The following is a 17,700-nucleotide window of genomic DNA, read 5'->3' as shown; positions in this document are numbered from 1 at the left end:
TGTTCGCATTTTCAGTAAATATTTTCTTTTACAATAAAATATATTCATATTTCGAGAAAATTTAGATTTGTTTCAAAAAGGTTGCTACAATTGACCTTTTTTTATAGAATGCAACAATGACCTCTTGTATAGAGAATGCAACAATGAGCTTTTTGTTTTTGAGAATGATGCAACAATGAGCGCTACAGAGTCGGGCCGGCCCAGTCGTTGCCTCCTCTTCTGTGCGTCGGAGTCCCCGAGATAAAATATCGACTCGTTCAGTGTGTGCCAGCGAGCCCATCCATAGATTCATCTCTCCTCCCTGCGTTAGGGTTCCACTCCCATTCCTCCTCCGGCCGCCACCTCCGCATCGACCTCCTCGGTTGCCATGGTGATGGATGACCACCAACTCCGGCTACTCCAGATCCCTCCGCCTATCCACCCCGAGGATCCGGATTCTCCTCTCCCGGAGACCATCCTCATCGACTCCTTCGGCTACCTCAGCGACCGCACCAACGCCACCACCGCCCGTGGCCGCAGGAGCAGGACCAAGAAGAAGGGCAAGCGCATCCTGGTCACCTTCTGGCCGGCTGCCCCGCCGCGCGTCTCCTGCTTCACCGTCCACTGCCCAGATCTGAAGCCCGATGCATTCGCTGACATGCCCAAGATCTCCTATACGGAGGATGGCCTCGTCCTGCTCCGCATCACCATCTGCCCCGAGCGCCAGCACGTGTACACCAAGAACATTCGCTACTTCGTCTACCAGGCCGGCACCAAGAAGACGCCGCCGTCGGTCAAGCTCGTCCACTGTCCCCCCTACTTCAGGATCTACGACCAAGAGGTTGCCTTACTGCACTGCCACGACCAAGAGATGTTCTTCATCGCCGTGCTCCGCAGGGCCTTCATTGAGCGGGAGTACACCGACGGGCACTTTAATCTCCACCTGTACAACTCCAAGACAAAGGCATGGAGCACCAAGTTGATGCTTCTTGATTCGCCCAAGGATTTTGAGTTCCAGTCTCCCAACAAGGGGATCACCATTGGAGGGGAGCTTGGTTCAGTGGGTTGGGTCGACCTCGGGCGGGGCATTATCATCTGTGACCTTCTCCTCCTTGACAGCAACCAGAGTCTTCGCTACATCCCGCTACCTTCGCCGCTGTCGCCCGATCCTGTCAGGACCCCGACTCAATGCCACATCGATCTAGCATGTAACACCTCATATCACTTTGCGGCCTCACGCACGGTATTCCCACGGGTGTCGCCTTACCTTTGCCCGGGACCGTTTGTGCCTTTTGGCACACGTATATGACAGTGTCGCTAGCATCCATATGATAAGGAGCCCGGGCTGACATGGCTAGTCGTAAACCCAAAGCGGCACAGACTTACAGGGACAGGCATCCATGACCCAGCATCGAACATGTCGGTCATCAGCGAGTGAATCCAGGCTGTAGCACTGGGCTAGCAGGATTCCGGTGAACCGGGCTGTAGCGGGCTAACAGGACTCCGGTATTCATCGCGTGACATTTCCCCGAAGGGACAGACACAGGAACGAAGAAGGACACATGCCGGCCAGCCTAAGTGTTCCGGAGCGGTAGCGAGCTACCATGGCTCGGTGGAAACACTAGGAGACATTTCCTGGTAAGAGAGGCTACTAAAGATAAACAACTAGATGGTCAGATCCCACACATACCAAGCATTTCAATCATACGCACAATATGCTCGATATGTGCAAATACAACGAAGCATCACAACATGACTCTACGACACAAGTACTTATTCAATAGGCTCCGAGGAGCGAGATATTACAAACAGGGGTCTCATGACCCAACAATCAGAGCATACAAATCAAAGCACAAGCGGAAGCTATCATGTCTGAGTACAGACATCTATAAATGAAAAAGGCTGAGAAGCCTGACTATCTACCAGATCCTGCCGAGGGCACAAGATCGTAGCTGAGGTATCAAGCTAAACGTCGAAGTCCAAGCGGAACTACTAGTGAGACTGAAGTCTCTCTGCAAAAACATAAAATAGGCAAACGTGAGTACAAATGTACCCAGCAAGACTTACATCAGATCTATCTACACATGCATCATTATCAACAAAGGGGATGGTGGAGTTTGACTGCAGCAAGCCAGCTTTGACTCGGTGGCTATCCTGAACTACGACTGCAAGTAACTCTTTTGAGGTGGCGCACACGAGTCCACATATTCACCATAGCAATACACCACTATGGATCCGCTCCCGTCCCCCTACGAGATCGCCATCCATAGCACTCACGCTTATCTTGCGTATTTTAGAGTATCCACTTTCACTTGTCTATGAACTGATATAAGCAACCCAGAAGTCCTTTTCCGCGGACACGGCTATTCGAATAGATCATATTAACCCTGCAGGGGTGTACTTCTTCACACACGCTCTCACCACTTACCGCCGTTTACACGACATGTACTCGGCAACCTTCAAGCGGAAGCCCAACGTGGGTGTCGGCCACGGCCTGCCTAAACACTCAAGTCTCTAGTCCAGGTTTATCGCCTATTCGGGTTCCATCCATGAGGAGATCCGGCCGGAGTTTCGCTCACAGCCCCAAACAATGTGAACAGGGTTCCGTGACACCAAACGGGCGCCCGGTTTACCCGGCCACGTGCCTACCGCATCACAGCCCACCCCTACGGTCAGCGCTGTCCACGGCCTCCAGCATACTACAAACACCAGAAACTACTTGCAACTCCTGGACAGAGGACAAGGGTGATTAAGAAGCCGAGAGGGTCCATTGGTTTCGGGCCCAATGCGTGGTAGTAGCTGAATCATGGATCACAAACACAGAACTCAGTTCCTGAGGACGGCTGCAATGAGACAACCCACCATGTACTCCTACATGGCCTCTCACCGCTACCTTTACCAAATCGTGTTCACACGCTTAGCTCACACACCGTAGGACATGTTCACACACCTCTGATTCATCCCCGATGAATCAGACCCGACTCAACTCTAAGCAGTAGCAGGCATGACAAACAAGCATGAATGAGTAGGCACAACAGGGCTCAAACAACTCCTACTCATGCTAGTGGGTTTCATCTATTTACTGTGGAATGACAGGTCATGCAGAGGATAAAGGGGTTCAGCTACCGCAACAAGTAACAGATGAATCGGTGTTGTCCTAATGCAGTAAAAGAGAGCAGGAGCGAGAGAGTAGGATTGTATCGGAATGAACAAGGGGGTTTTGCTTGCCTGGCACTTCTGAAGATAACATTGAGTCTTCATCAGTGTCAACGATCACATCATCGGTATCACGTCTATCGAGAGGGGACAAATACCGGCAACACAGAAGGGAACACAATCAATGCAATGCACAATATGATGCATGATCATGACATGGCAAAATGAATGTGTTTTGAGCCAATGCAACTAGCAACAGATTAAATGAAGTTGGTTTGAATACAAGATTCAAATTCAAACTCCATATGTGATTATTCAAATGCCATTTAATTGATTTGTGCTAAACAGCACCTATAAGTTGTTCTAACATGCATGAAAATGGTACAGATGGATTCCTTGAATTTTTCTGATAATTTTTCATATATAATTTATTTAATTTGGAGTTACGGTTAATTTTCTATGATTTTTAGAAGTTTTAGGCATTTTCTGGAATTTTCTGATTATTTAGAATTAAAATAATTCCAGAAAATGAATTATGGCGTCAGCATGTCATCACCTTGACGTCAGCAGGTCAACAGGGCGCCTCCAGGTCAAACCTGACGTGTGGGGTCCACACGTCAGTGACACAGGGGCTAATCCCGCGTTGACCCGGGCTTTGACCCACTACGGGGCCCACTGTCAGTGGCTGTGGGGGGGTGTTTAGGCGTCATTAGTGCTAATTAGGCGTGCCACGTCGGCAGTCGCCGGGGTTTCGCCGGCGGCGACCATTCCGCACGGCGGGGGAGCGCCGGACTTGCGCTAGGGGCATCGGATCGACGCGCCAAGGGCACCAGGAGGTAGCCCGCGCCCGTGCGCATCTAGGGGGACCAACGGGAGGTGCGGGGGTGGCCGGAATCAGCAACGGCGGCGAGCGAGGCGGCGGCCGGAGCTCGGGCGAGGTCGGGTTTGGCGTTCGGGGGCACGGGAGGGAAGCTAGTGGCGGCTACGGGCTCCTGGAGACGTGTTGGGTGCGGTGGTGTGCTCGGCTTCGAGCTGCAACGGCTCCAGCCATGGTGGTGACGAGGCACGGCGGCGGCGAGCTCTCGGGTCCGGCGGAAGCAATGGCTAGAGCGGCCCAACGGCATGGGAAGAAGAGGGGAACGGTTCAGTGGCTCACCGCGATTCTTCTGGTGCTGCTGGCGAGGCAGGGGAGGCTCGGGGTCCGGCGAATCGACGGAGGGGAGCTTCGGTGGCCGGCGACGGAACGGCGATGGTGGCGGCATTGCAGGGCTTCCGGAGGGCCGTGGGTCGGTGGGGAGGAAGGAGGGGGTCGAGGCGGAGCTCGTGGGTGTGTCGGAGAGGCTAGGGGTGGCCGGTGGCCACGAGAGAGCTCGTCGGCGGCGGCGGGTGTGTTCGGTGGCTGCGCGCGAGAGAGCCAGAGGAGGAGAGGAGCTCGGGGAGAGAGTGAGAGGCCTGGGGGGGTGCGTGGCGTCGCGGACGGGGTCCAGGGCAACGAGAGGAAGCAGGAGGTGGCTAGGGGGAAGCAGGAGGTGGCCGAGGCAGCGTCGGCGAGCGCCACGCCTCGCCTCTGTTCGTCCTCCTGGCAGAGGAGGAAGAGGACAAGGGAGGAGGAGGTGGGCTGGGCCGGCTGGGGAAGCTGGGCCGGCTCTGGTGGGCTGCACGGTGAGGCCAGGTAAGCTCTGTTCTTTTTATTTTTTTCCTGTTCTGTTTGTTTTATTTAATATCTTTTGCCACTGTTTTCAATTCCAAAATAATTTCATACAGTGCCAAAACATTCTGAAATATTTTATGTTACCTCTCTGGACTATTCCAAAAGTACATAAAACATTTCAAAGCATTTGAAAATATATTCATTATATATTATGAATATATCCCCAAATTCAAATAGATTATTGATTTAAATTCAGAGACCAAATAATTCCTTAAAAATATTCCAGAATTTTGGTTTGATATATAACTCTTGCCAAAATTCACAAAACTATTTTTAGGGCATTTTGGATTCACAGAATGCAATTTAAAGGGTGCTTGCCCTTCTTTTAATTAGGGTTTTGAGGCTTCTGAATTCCTCAGTTCAAATTTCATTTGAATTTAAACATGATGCAGCAACCAAGCTAGTCCATGGCCAGGGTAAAGCTAGGGATGTGACAACTCACCCCCACTAAACAAGAATCTCGTCTCGAGATTCAAGCGTAGGGTAAGGTGAAGGGTAACGCGGACTAGTATAATCTTCACGATCCAGGGTGCACTTCATAGAAACGTTGATTCGAACACCATCTTTGTCTTGTCGTCTTGCTCTGAGAACTCCAGCTAATCATGAAAAGAAGAGGAAAGGAAAACTCTAGAAGGATCGATCTCCTCGATGATCGAACAACTCACGGAATGAGACATAGGACCATCTCTCGAGTTGAGACACGAGATACACATCAAGAGGGGTGGAAAGAAACGGAGGACGAAGGTTCACTAGGTAGACAACAATTCCACATTTAAGAAGGTGGTAAAATATTGTCCACGTAGCGAGGAGTTTAGTTGCCATGAAACCACGACGAAACATCCTGGAGGAGGGTGATTCGTAGATTATTTCCTTAAGTGGCAAAAAGGATTACCTTTGATTCAGAGATCATTGAAAACTCTTCATACCAGCCTAAGGCAATTCACAACGATCGTTTGGAGGGGGTCGGTAGACTGGCATACTCAGACTTGGATGATGTGGATTACCTTGTTGAAGACAACGTAATGGATGAATTTGCTTATCACCGGAAATGGAAGAGACCCATGGTAGAATGGCACATTGGCGGTGCAAGCTGGGAACAAAATGCAAATGCTGGGAATGATTCTGGTAACTGGGGAAGAACCCAACACTAGAGAGTTAATTCACTGGTTGAAAAGGTCATAGCATTGCCGAGGAAACTGAGAGGAATCCCAGTTAGCGTCGATGATAACACCTAGCGCTTGAGCGTGCTCTCAAGAACTTGAGCATTTCCACAATCATCAAGATTCTACCAATATCCGTGTCAAGGATCCTGGCAACACAACTTGCTACCATGATGAATGATGCAGATGCAAAGGAAGATAACACCTTCTCAGATTTCACCCTTGGCGGGGCCAAGGAAATAAAATCTGGATGATCGACCGAGAGACATTTAGCACTCCGCTTCTAATGTTCTCCTTGATGTGCTAGTGTAACCCATTCATAGATATGGTTTGATATCTAGAACATCAAGTAAAAAGGTCGGACTTCGGGATCTCAAAATCCATAGGGGCAACTAGGGAGTAAATCCTACGAAATCCCTATGGGGAGGTGGCCAACTTCCTCAATCAAGATATTATAATAATAGGTCTTCCGGTTGGGTGTGTTGGCCACGACATCCACTTTACCGGTTATCGAGGGACCAATATTATAGTTCTTGGAAAATGTTCCAACCATCATATCTGCCTGAGATTCAGATCTGGTTGGTGTTAGGATATTCCAGACTCATCGAGTCAAGGAAGAAAAATGAAAGTTTGCAACACAATTCGACGAGATGACGTTGCGAGATTCTCGGGGAATGAACTACGATAGCAAGCTCCAGAACATGAGCTGGTTCTGCTACGCACGTGTGAACATGTTGTCTCAGACAAACATGATCACATGGTAGTCTTACAATAAAACACTACCGAGTTCTGGTTGGGAACCATCACCGTGGATAACGAAGTCCTTGCATAAGTCATATGATTAGCTCTTATGAAGGAACTTCTTCTCCTTGAACAAATCAATCAGTGGCTTGGTGTGCTCGGGACACATATGGAATGAAGGTTGCAAGTCTCCAGACCACAGAATACTTCGCACGTGTGCATGACTGATTTGGGATGATTCCAAGGAAACAAAACAATCTTCCTCAAATTCATGGCGGCAACTTGCATCATATGCACATGAATTAGGGAAAGTCACTACTTTCATCCAAACATATACTTCATGAACGAAACACGAAGAAATGCTTACACAAATTTCCAACACTAGGTTGATGTTCAACATGATTCATGGGGGGAGACAAAATGCTACTGATGGGCTCAACAGCAACTCATCGGAATTTCCATATCACTGGACTTCCACCATCATGTGAACACGGTGATAGCATTGGTCAGACCAAAGATGTAATGGTGTATGCTCGAGGGATCAACCACGAGTAGGACAACATTACGAGCATCGTTGGTACTGATTTGATTTGACGATAGCCCACACTCAAATCAAGGGATTGATAAGACAATAGGTCCAGCAACTGATCACAGGGACCAATCGATGAAGATATCATCTTTCTTCAACACACACTACACAAGATTATCCCTTTGGAACGAACTAAGTCAGGCAAGCTTTTATCCTCCAACTCTCCAAGTTGTTGTCTAGCTTAACCAACTAGCTCAGGGATATCTAACATCGATTCTTGGAGAGAAGGTGGTTCACAAGAAACCAACTTGATCTCGGGCTCAACATAACGGTCAGGTGACGACCTGGTGATACTTCCGAGAAGATATTCAGAAAATCATGAACCACCGGTATGTTACTAAGCTCGAGAACAATCTCGCTTTTGAGGGCAAGACGATATGATCAAATGAGTGAGGACTTGACAAGATCCTAACTCATCAATTGAAGGGTGCACCGAAATAAGGACTAGGTAGCACGATCAGTCTTAGAAGGATGATTCAAAAACCAACATGCTAAGAATGAAATTATTATCCTTTAGCTACCAAGCAACGAGGTTGCTGGGAGTATTGATTTCACACACCATGATTCACTTGTCGGCACTCCGGCTGCAACAACACGGAACCGAGGAATGAAAAAGGATGGCGAGAAGTATCACTATGTCAAGAATTCACAAAAGGTGGTGCAATTCTCATGAAATTCCTGTCATAAAGAAGGTAATACTTCAGGGTAGAGCAGACCAGAAGCTGGATTGTAACTTGATCTGCGGAACACTTTGACCCAATCCTAAATATGGATGAGGTACTGGAGTTTGTTTCTCCTAGTCATTCTGAAATAGAATGGCCTGGCGGACCACAAGGGTAATAGGCATCGACGAACGAATGCACGCATACTCTTGACTATCAATTGATAGACGAGGGTCAGAAGACAACTAAAGAGGGACAACTCAAAGGAACATACGATTTTCTGAGTTGTGGATGCATGGTTTAGCATGTCGAACGAATTCCACATATTTCTTCCGGATAACCCATGCAGAAAGGTAGAACTGGCAGAGTCACAATGTAGAATCGAGAACCCATCGAGAGCACTCTGATTGTGATCTTTCGATCAGCGAGGAACATCTGCCATAAGCGGTTCATAGTATTTGGAGGAAAGGAATACCACGAACATCGAGGACTAATACAAAGGTTACTAATAACCTAAAGGAACGAGCAAAACTATCAACATGAAGCAAGTAGGGTGAATCTCGGGTTCAAAACCCAGGGATAGAATACCTACTACTAAATGGCATCACGGGATGCTTTCGATAATGACGGCCAGAGTCATCACACTGGAACATAAATCATGGCTAGACTACTAGATGATCCCTTGAGACACCTAGGGTCATAATAATAACTCCAACATAAAGGTTGAGGCAGTAGAGTACCTCAGCTCAACAATTTGTGTGATTAACCTGGCCTAACAGACATTGAAACCGGAGCAAAAGGATTTGCAAATGCATCAGACTCTTTAGAAACCTGGGATGACTCGGACAGCATAACGGCTGTAAATGCTCGGAAAAGATTTGAGACATTCACAAAAATGGTGGCATAACCACTTAGAAGCACAATATCAAGGTTCCGAGATCAACAATTATCATACGGAAGTAGTAGGAACTGAACTGAGACTTAAATCCAACAATCTTATAAGTCCACTAATTAATAACACGTGATCCTGATAAAAAGAAGAGATAGCCTAGTTTCTTAACCCCGTAGGAAAGATAAGATGACTCAGATCAGAAGGGCATGAGGTATAAGGAGTAAAAAGAGCCTTACGTTCCATCCCACAATCAATTCCCTTATATAACTAAAGAATTTCTAGACTCAACTTCGACCAGTTTGGCTTAGTAATCCTACAGGCAGTCAAGCTCTGATACCAACGCTGTCAGGACCCCGACTCAATGCCACATCGATCTAGCATGTAACACCTCATATCACTTTGCGGCCTCACGCACGGTATTCCCACGGGTGTCGCCTTACCTTTGCCCGGGACCGTTTGCGCCTTTTGGCACACGTATATGACAGTGTCGCTAGCATCCATATGATAAGGAGCCCGGGCTGACATGGCTAGTCGTAAACCCAAAGCGGCACAGACTTACAGGGACAGGCATCCATGACCCAGCATCGAACGTGTCGGTCATCAGCGAGTGAATCCAGGCTGTAGCACTGGGCTAGCAGGACTCCGGTGAACCGGGCTGTAGCGGGCTAACAGGACTCCGGTATTCATCGCGTGACATTTCCCCGAAGGGACAGACACAGGAACGAAGAAGGACACATGCCGACCAGCCTAAGTGTTCCGGAGCGGTAGCGAGCTACCATGGCTCGGTGGAAACACTAGGAGACATTTCCCGGTAAGAGAGGCTACTAAAGATAAACAACTAGATGGTCAGATCCCACACATACCAAGCATTTCAATCATACGCACAATATGCTCGATATGTGCAAATACAACGAAGCATCACAACATGACTCTACGACACAAGTACTTATTCAATAGGCTCCGAGGAGCGAGATATTACAAACAGGGGTCTCATGACCCAACAATCAGAGCATACAAATCAAAGCACAAGCGGAAGCTATCATGTCTGAGTACAGACATCTATAAATGAAAAAGGCTGAGAAGCCTGACTATCTACCAGATCCTGCCGAGGGCACAAGATCGTAGCTGAGGTATCAAGCTAAACGTCGAAGTCCAAGCGGAACTACTAGTGAGACTGAAGTCTCTCTGCAAAAACATAAAATAGGCAAACGTGAGTACAAATGTACCCAGCAAGACTTACATCAGATCTATCTACACATGCATCATTATCAACAAAGGGGATGGTGGAGTTTGACTGCAGCAAGCCAGCTTTGACTCGGTGGCTATCCTGAACTACGACTGCAAGTAACTCTTTTGAGGTGGCGCACACGAGTCCACATATTCACCATAGCAATACACCACTATGGATCCGCTCCCGTCTCCCTACGAGATCGCCATCCATAGCACTCACGCTTATCTTGCGTATTTTAGAGTATCCACTTTCACTTGTCTATGAACTGATATAAGCAACCCAGAAGTCCTTTTCCGCGGACACGGCTATTCGAATAGATCATATTAACCCTGCAGGGGTGTACTTCTTCACACACGCTCTCACCACTTACCGCCGTTTACACGACATGTACTCGGCAACCTTCAAGCGGAAGCCCAACGTGGGTGTCGGCCACGGCCTGCCTAAACACTCAAGTCTCTAGTCCAGGTTTATCGCCTATTCGGGTTCCATCCATGAGGAGATCCGGCCGGAGTTTCGCTCACAGCCCCAAACAATGTGAACAGGGTTCCGTGACACCAAACGGGCGCCCGGTTTACCCGGCCACGTGCCTACCGCATAACAGCCCACCCCTACGGTCAGCGCTGTCCACGGCCTCCAGCATACTACAAACACCAGAAACTACTTGCAACTCCTGGACAGAGGACAAGGGTGATTAAGAAGCCGAGAGGGTCCATTGGTTTCGGGCCCAATGCGTGGTAGTAGCTGAATCATGGATCACAAACACAGAACTCAGTTCCTGAGGACGGCTGCAATGAGACAACCCACCATGTACTCCTACATGGCCTCTCACCGCTACCTTTACCAAATCGTGTTCACACGCTTAGCTCACACACCGTAGGACATGTTCACACACCTCTGATTCATCCCCGATGAATCAGACCCGACTCAACTCTAAGCAGTAGCAGGCATGACAAACAAGCATGAATGAGTAGGCACAACAGGGCTCAAACAACTCCTACTCATGCTAGTGGGTTTCATCTATTTACTGTGGAATGACAGGTCATGCAGAGGATAAAGGGGTTCAGCTACCGCAGCAAGTAACAGATGAATCGGTGTTGTCCTAATGCAGTAAAAGAGAGCAGGAGCGAGAGAGTAGGATTGTATCGGAATGAACAAGGGGGTTTTGCTTGCCTGGCACTTCTGAAGATAACATTGAGTCTTCATCAGTGTCAACGATCACATCATCGGTATCACGTCTATCGAGAGGGGACAAATACCGGCAACACAGAAGGGAACACAATCAATGCAATGCACAATATGATGCATGATCATGACATGGCAAAATGAATGTGTTTTGAGCCAATGCAACTAGCAACAGATTAAATGAAGTTGGTTTGAATACAAGATTCAAATTCAAACTCCATATGTGATTATTCAAATGCCATTTAATTGATTTGTGCTAAACAGCACCTATAAGTTGTTCTAACATGCATGAAAATTGTACAGATGGATTCCTTGAATTTTTCTGATAATTTTTCATATATAATTTATTTAATTTGGAGTTACGGTTAATTTTCTATGATTTTTAGAAGTTTTAGGCATTTTCTGGAATTTTCTGATTATTTAGAATTAAAATAATTCCAGAAAATGAATTATGGCGTCAGCATGTCATCACCTTGACGTCAGCAGGTCAACAGGGCGCCTCCAGGTCAAACCTGACGTGTGGGGTCCACACGTCAGTGACACAGGGGCTAATCCCGCGTTGACCCGGGCTTTGACCCACTACGGGGCCCACTGTCAGTGGCTGTGGGGGGGGTGTTTAGGCGTCATTAGTGCTAATTAGGCGTGCCACGTCGGCAGTCGCCGGGGTTTCGCCGGCGGCGACCATTCCGCACGGCGGGGGAGCGCCGGACTTGCGCTAGGGGCATCGGATCGACGCGCCAAGGGCACCAGGAGGTAGCCCGCGCCCGTGCGCATCTAGGGGGACCAACGGGAGGTGTGGGGGTGGCCGGAATCAGCAACGGCGGCGAGCGAGGCGGCGGCCGGAGCTCGGGCGAGGTCGGGTTTGGCGTTCGGGGGCACGGGAGGGAAGCTAGTGGCGGCTACGGGCTCCTGGAGACGTGTTGGGTGCGGTGGTGTGCTCGGCTTCGAGCTGCAACGGCTCCAGCCACGGTGGTGACGAGGCACGGCGGCGGCGAGCTCTCGGGTCCAGCGGAAGCAATGGCTAGAGCGGCCCAACGGCATGGGAAGAAGAGGGGAACGGTTCAGTGGCTCACCGCGATTCTTCTGGTGCTGCTGGCGAGGCAGGGGAGGCTCGGGGTCCGGCGAATCGACGGAGGGGAGCTTCGGTGGCCGGCGACGGAACGGCGATGGTGGCGGCGTTGCAGGGCTTCCGGAGGGCCGTGGGTCGGTGGGGAGGAAGGAGGGGGTCGAGGCGGAGCTCGTGGGTGTGTCGGAGAGGCTAGGGGTGGCCGGTGGCCACGAGAGAGCTCGTCGGCGGCGGCGGGTGTGTTCGGTGGCTGCGCGCGAGAGAGCCAGAGGAGGAGAGGAGCTCGGGGAGAGAGTGAGAGGCCTGGGGGGGGGTGCGTGGCGTCGCGGACGGGGTCCAGGGCAACGAGAGGAAGCAGGAGGTGGCCGAGGCAGCGTCGGCGAGCGCCACGCCTCGCCTCTGTTCGTCCTCCTGGCAGAGGAGGAAGAGGACAAGGGAGGAGGAGGTGGGCTGGGCCGGCTGGGGAAGCTGGGCCGGCTCTGGTGGGCTGCACGGTGAGGCCAGGTAAGCTCTGTTCTTTTTATTTTTTTCCTGTTCTGTTTGTTTTATTTAATATCTTTTGCCACTGTTTTCAATTCCAAAATAATTTCATACAGTGCCAAAACATTCTGAAATATTTTATGTTACCTCTCTGGACTATTCCAAAAGTACATAAAACATTTCAAAGCATTTGAAAATATATTCATTATATATTATGAATATATCCCCAAATTCAAATAGATTATTGATTTAAATTCAGAGACCAAATAATTCCTTAAAAATATTCCAGAATTTTGGTTTGATATATAACTCTTGCCAAAATTCACAAAACTATTTTTAGGGCATTTTGGATTCACAGAATGCAATTTAAAGGGTGCTTGCCCTTCTTTTAATTAGGGTTTTGAGGCTTCTGAATTCCTCAGTTCAAATTTCATTTGAATTTAAACATGATGCAGCAACCAAGCTAGTCCATGGCCAGGGTAAAGCTAGGGATGTGACAGATCCGCTCATTGGTTATCCGTTGTATGTTCAGAACATCACTGTTCTCCAAGGTTACATCAAGTATTTTGAGATGCACAATAACGTCAGACCGGGCTCAGACACTGGAAGCTCCCCGATATCTCAAGGTTGGATTGCTGCAACAAAAAAATTAAAAATTTCAAGCATTGGTTCCACTTCTGATAGCAGCAACTGGGAGGAGGACTGCACTATCAGATGCCCAGATGATGTACCATTGGATAACCCTGTGTATGCCCAAATGCTACTACCTAATCTGCAGGAGCGTGGTGATGATACCAAGCCAAACCTCAAGAGAACTTGTCTAGGCTATCCTGCTCTTAGCTTGCATGACGGTGATGTTGTTTACCTTATGCACATGCCTGATACCCTTGGGGATAAGGCTTGTGTTATTGCTCTTGATATGAGGAACAAGGCTGTAAAAGGCGTGGCTAATTTTGGCGGCTCTGGAAGACCCCTGGGTCATTGTTTCACCTACTTTCCCAGTGGGATCTCCAAGCATCTGGGCATTTTCTCATCAACCAGGTAATTTCGTTAAGAGCTTTCATATCCTTTCGTAGCAAAATGATTTACAAACTGAAGTATCAGAGGTAAACCAACTTGTACTGGCAGCAGAGAGTACTTTGGGTACTTGTACTGAGTGGATGTAGATTTGTTACATCTATGCTTTTATTATGCTGTGCAAGTTAATATCACAAAAGAATGTGTTCCATCTTTCATTACAATTCTGGTTTTCATTATTTATTATTTCATTTGATCATGTGCAGCTACCAGCTAGTATTCTTTAGATCTACCTGATTTGTTGTTTCAAAATAACTACTGTATTTGTTTGAGGACGGTGAACATTGTGCCTGCATTTATCTCGCTAGCATTTACTTTTCTGTCCATAAATTCAGCACTTACTGCTTCCCTGTCACCACATTTAAATTCCGTGGTTTCTGTTTGATTAGATGTATAAAAAAGGCTTCATTCAACAGACAAAATAACAAAAGTAAAGACAGTGTCCAGCTTAACTTCACCGCATTGTTCCCTAACCAAAGTTTCTGCTTGCTTATGGTGTGTTGCACATGAATGATTTCATTAGTGCGCCATGTGCTGTATCTTGCACGCCATGTGGTGTAACTAACCCCTATTAAAAATAATTCCACAGCCATTGTTCAAACGGTGCAAATGTGCACCAAGGAAATAAAATAATCCTATAGTTGGCTTATTTGAGGGGAAAATATTGCACACCATTGGTAGGCTATCTCATACCCAGGATTCAGCTTTCATGCATTGCGTCTTTCGTGCCATACTATTTCCTAGGCCATTGTCAGAACGATAAGATGCACTATCTGCACGAATTAAGCAATGTTTTCTTTTGTTGTGCGCAGCTTTTGGTAGATAATCTTGCTTTTGTATTAAATGTTTATTTCTTTTGTGGGAACCGAAAAGTTTCCATCGCACACAAAATAAGCAAAGTGTAAGCCTAACCCAGCTGTTTTTCGCTGGACAAAATGGGCAATCCCTATGGTTGGCTTATTTGAGGGGAAATGTTGCAGTGGCTCCATGGCTCCTGTAAAAATGGCAGTACATTTAGGTCCTTGTACCTCATATTAGTTGTAATTCTAGTTTTGTTCAAAGACAAACCTTTCTTTCTATCTGTAACTACCGATTTCTAGAAATGCGCATAGTTTAGTGTAACTCCATTTTTCACCCCCTAGTTTAACAATTGGCCCATTTAGCAGAAATTCTTCCCACTTGCCCCATTTAGTAAAAGTTGTGCCAGCTTTCACCTCCTTTTAAACATTACCCATTCTGTAAGGAGGGCCGAGTCATCAGGTCTATGTGGCTTGCCATATCAGAAGCATATTTAATCTCCGACTACCTTCTCAGGTCCTCGTCCGCACCGTTGTGCGGCAACTGTTGCAGCCACAATGTTCCCACCATTTGCTAGCGAGACACAGCTAAATGCCAGAGCTAGCTAGCGCATAATAGTGCACTAGTAGTAGTACACTTATATCATCTTCAGCAAACTACTCCCTATTCCCAAGAAATTGCACGTATAGGGAGAGTTGAGGCAAAAAACCTGCTTCAACAGTCTCCCTAAACCCAAAAAATTATCTCCTCAGATAGTGGAGAGTTGCAACCCTCCCCATAAATTTTCAATGCTTGCCATGTCAGTGCGCCGCCTCCATTGACCGCCGCGCCACTGGACCACTGCCGCCTGCTGGAACACCACCGCTGCCGCCGGACTTCCGTGCTGCCGTCGCTGGACATCCGCGCCGCCGCCACCTGCCACCGCAGCCTTGCCGAAAAGATGCAAATGAGAGAGGAAAAAAAATGACCCACTGGCAGGCGTGGCCCATTTGTTAGGGAGAGTTGTATTGGGACAAAATCGGCAATCACTATGGTTGGCTTATTTGAGGGGAAATATTGCAGTGGATCCGTGGCCCCTGTAAAAATTGCAGTACATTTAGGGTCTCCCTCTTCTTCATATTAGTTGTCATTCTAGTTTTGTCCAAAGTCAAACCTTTCTTTCTATCTTTAATAACTACCGGTTTCTAGAAATGCGTATAGTTTAGTGTGAATTCCATTTTTCAACCCCTAGTTTAACAATTGGCCCATTTAGCAGAAATTCTTCGCACTTATCCCATTTAGTAAAAGTTGTGTCAGCTTTCACCCCCTTTTAAACTTGACCCATTCTGTAAGGTTGCACCAAGTTATCAGCTCTACGTGGCTTGCAATATCAGAAACATATTTTGCCCTGGCATATTTAATATCCGACTACCTTCTCAGGTCCTCATCTGCACCTTTGTGGCACAACTGTTGCTGCCACAATGTTCTCACCTTCTGCTAGCCAGACAGAATTAAACACGAGAGCTAGCCAGAGCATAATAGGGCACTAGTAGTAGTAGTCCACTTAAGTAGAGTATTTTGGTTGTATTTTTCGTAATTATTGTTTTTGTTCTAGTACTAGTACGTAGCATAAAATTTCTGTGTGCCATGCATGTATAGGACAAGCGTGCATGCGCTAGCTTCTCTCTTCAGGTTTCAGCCAAGCGATCGATGAAGCAAGGACAGTAGCTACAACAAAGATCGTAGTAGAAGCAGCTAGGATTGTTGAAGTCGCGCATGGCCATGTAGACCTGATGAACGAGTCCTACCAAATAGAACTGAATAAACTGGCAAATGTTTCACTAAATGGGAAATGTTAACTGGTGAATGCGTTCAGTACTGTCCCTATATTTGTACCATTCGTCAGATATTAGAGTTAGACTAAAGAGAGTAAACAGGAGGAATTCCTATTAAATGGGGTAATTGCTGTCACAAATGTTAGACTATGGATAAAAAGTGAAATTCACTCTATAGTTCAAGATTATAAGATTTATATTATTAGATTCACCATGACAATTATGCTCAGTCATTATATTGTACAAATTTCTAGGAATTGATGGCTAAAGATAGAAATGTTTGACTTGGGACAAATCTAGAATTTGAAACACACGGAGTTGCATGGAATGGAAGAGAACTTGCAAGTTCCTGAAACTGAGTGTTGTATGACAAGAATACTCAATACAGTCAGAAAGAGATAGTGCGAACAAAATTGCTAATGTTAGTACTCCTTTGATGAAGAGCAGAGCGGTTGTTGGAATTTTAATTTAATTGGATAATAATTTGTTTATGGGTCTTCTGCTTTTTATAGTCAATGTTTAGATGATTTAACCTCTGCAAGTAGATATTTCATATCATCTAACAGAATTTTTTTACTCTCGTTTATACAGGCAAATATCGAATGCTGCTGAAACAAGTATGGATGGCAAGTAAGAAGCTTGTTACCGAAATTTGAGTTGAAATTGTTCGAAGGCACGGTCAAAGCCCGGGTACAAAGAAAGCTTAAGAAGTCTTTTCTACCTCATCCATGATGCGTATGATTTGTTGCATTGCCAATGGACTTGTATTACTAAAAATCTTCTGCATTGTATCGACTATGTTTGTTGGCCGTGTGTGTCGACTACTTTGTATGCTAGCCATGTGAGGTCTATATATATATATAGACTCGCTAAACTAAGCCTAAATTCAATCTTTTTTATCAATAATTTCCTAGTGGTAACTGGATGTAGTTGATAACTAATTTTAGTGAAGCCTTTTACGTCCGGCGGTGCGTGCGCTGGTTTATCTGGCTCCATGGTCGTGCGTTGTTCGTCCAGTAGTGAAACATTACTGCTCGTATCTTGCTCTAATAGTCCGGACATCTTCAAAGTCGACTCTCAAATCACTTGCATATGTCTGGACATTCGAAGCCATTCAACATGAGCCTGTATTGGTCCGCTTGATGGTTTGGACCCTCAAATC

The 17,700-nt window shown here is 47.0% G+C and overlaps 1 protein-coding gene across 2 annotated transcripts; it reads left to right on the top strand.

Annotated features, from left to right (window-relative positions):
- Positions 1-254: 254 nt before the first annotated feature.
- On the top strand, positions 255-17,441 carry LOC123070407 (uncharacterized). 2 transcript variants are annotated; one of them, XM_044493628.1, is made up of 3 exons: positions 255-1,148; positions 13,353-13,890; positions 17,130-17,441. In XM_044493628.1, the coding sequence occupies exons 1-3, from the start codon at positions 368-370 to the stop codon at positions 17,170-17,172; spliced, it is 1,362 nt and encodes a 453-aa protein (XP_044349563.1). In that variant the 5' UTR covers positions 255-367; the 3' UTR covers positions 17,173-17,441. The 2 variants fall into 2 exon arrangements, with proteins under 2 accessions (XP_044349563.1, XP_044349561.1); XM_044493626.1 differs by having other exon boundaries at positions 256-1,145; positions 13,350-13,890.
- Positions 17,442-17,700: the final 259 nt, after the last annotated feature.

The sequence above is a fragment of the Triticum aestivum genome, chromosome 3B, assembly GCF_018294505.1.
Source record: "Triticum aestivum cultivar Chinese Spring chromosome 3B, IWGSC CS RefSeq v2.1, whole genome shotgun sequence".
Lineage (NCBI taxonomy): Eukaryota > Viridiplantae > Streptophyta > Magnoliopsida > Poales > Poaceae > Triticum > Triticum aestivum.
The sequence above is the reverse complement of the archived record's forward strand: the minus strand, read 5'-3'. Positions and strand labels throughout refer to the sequence as shown.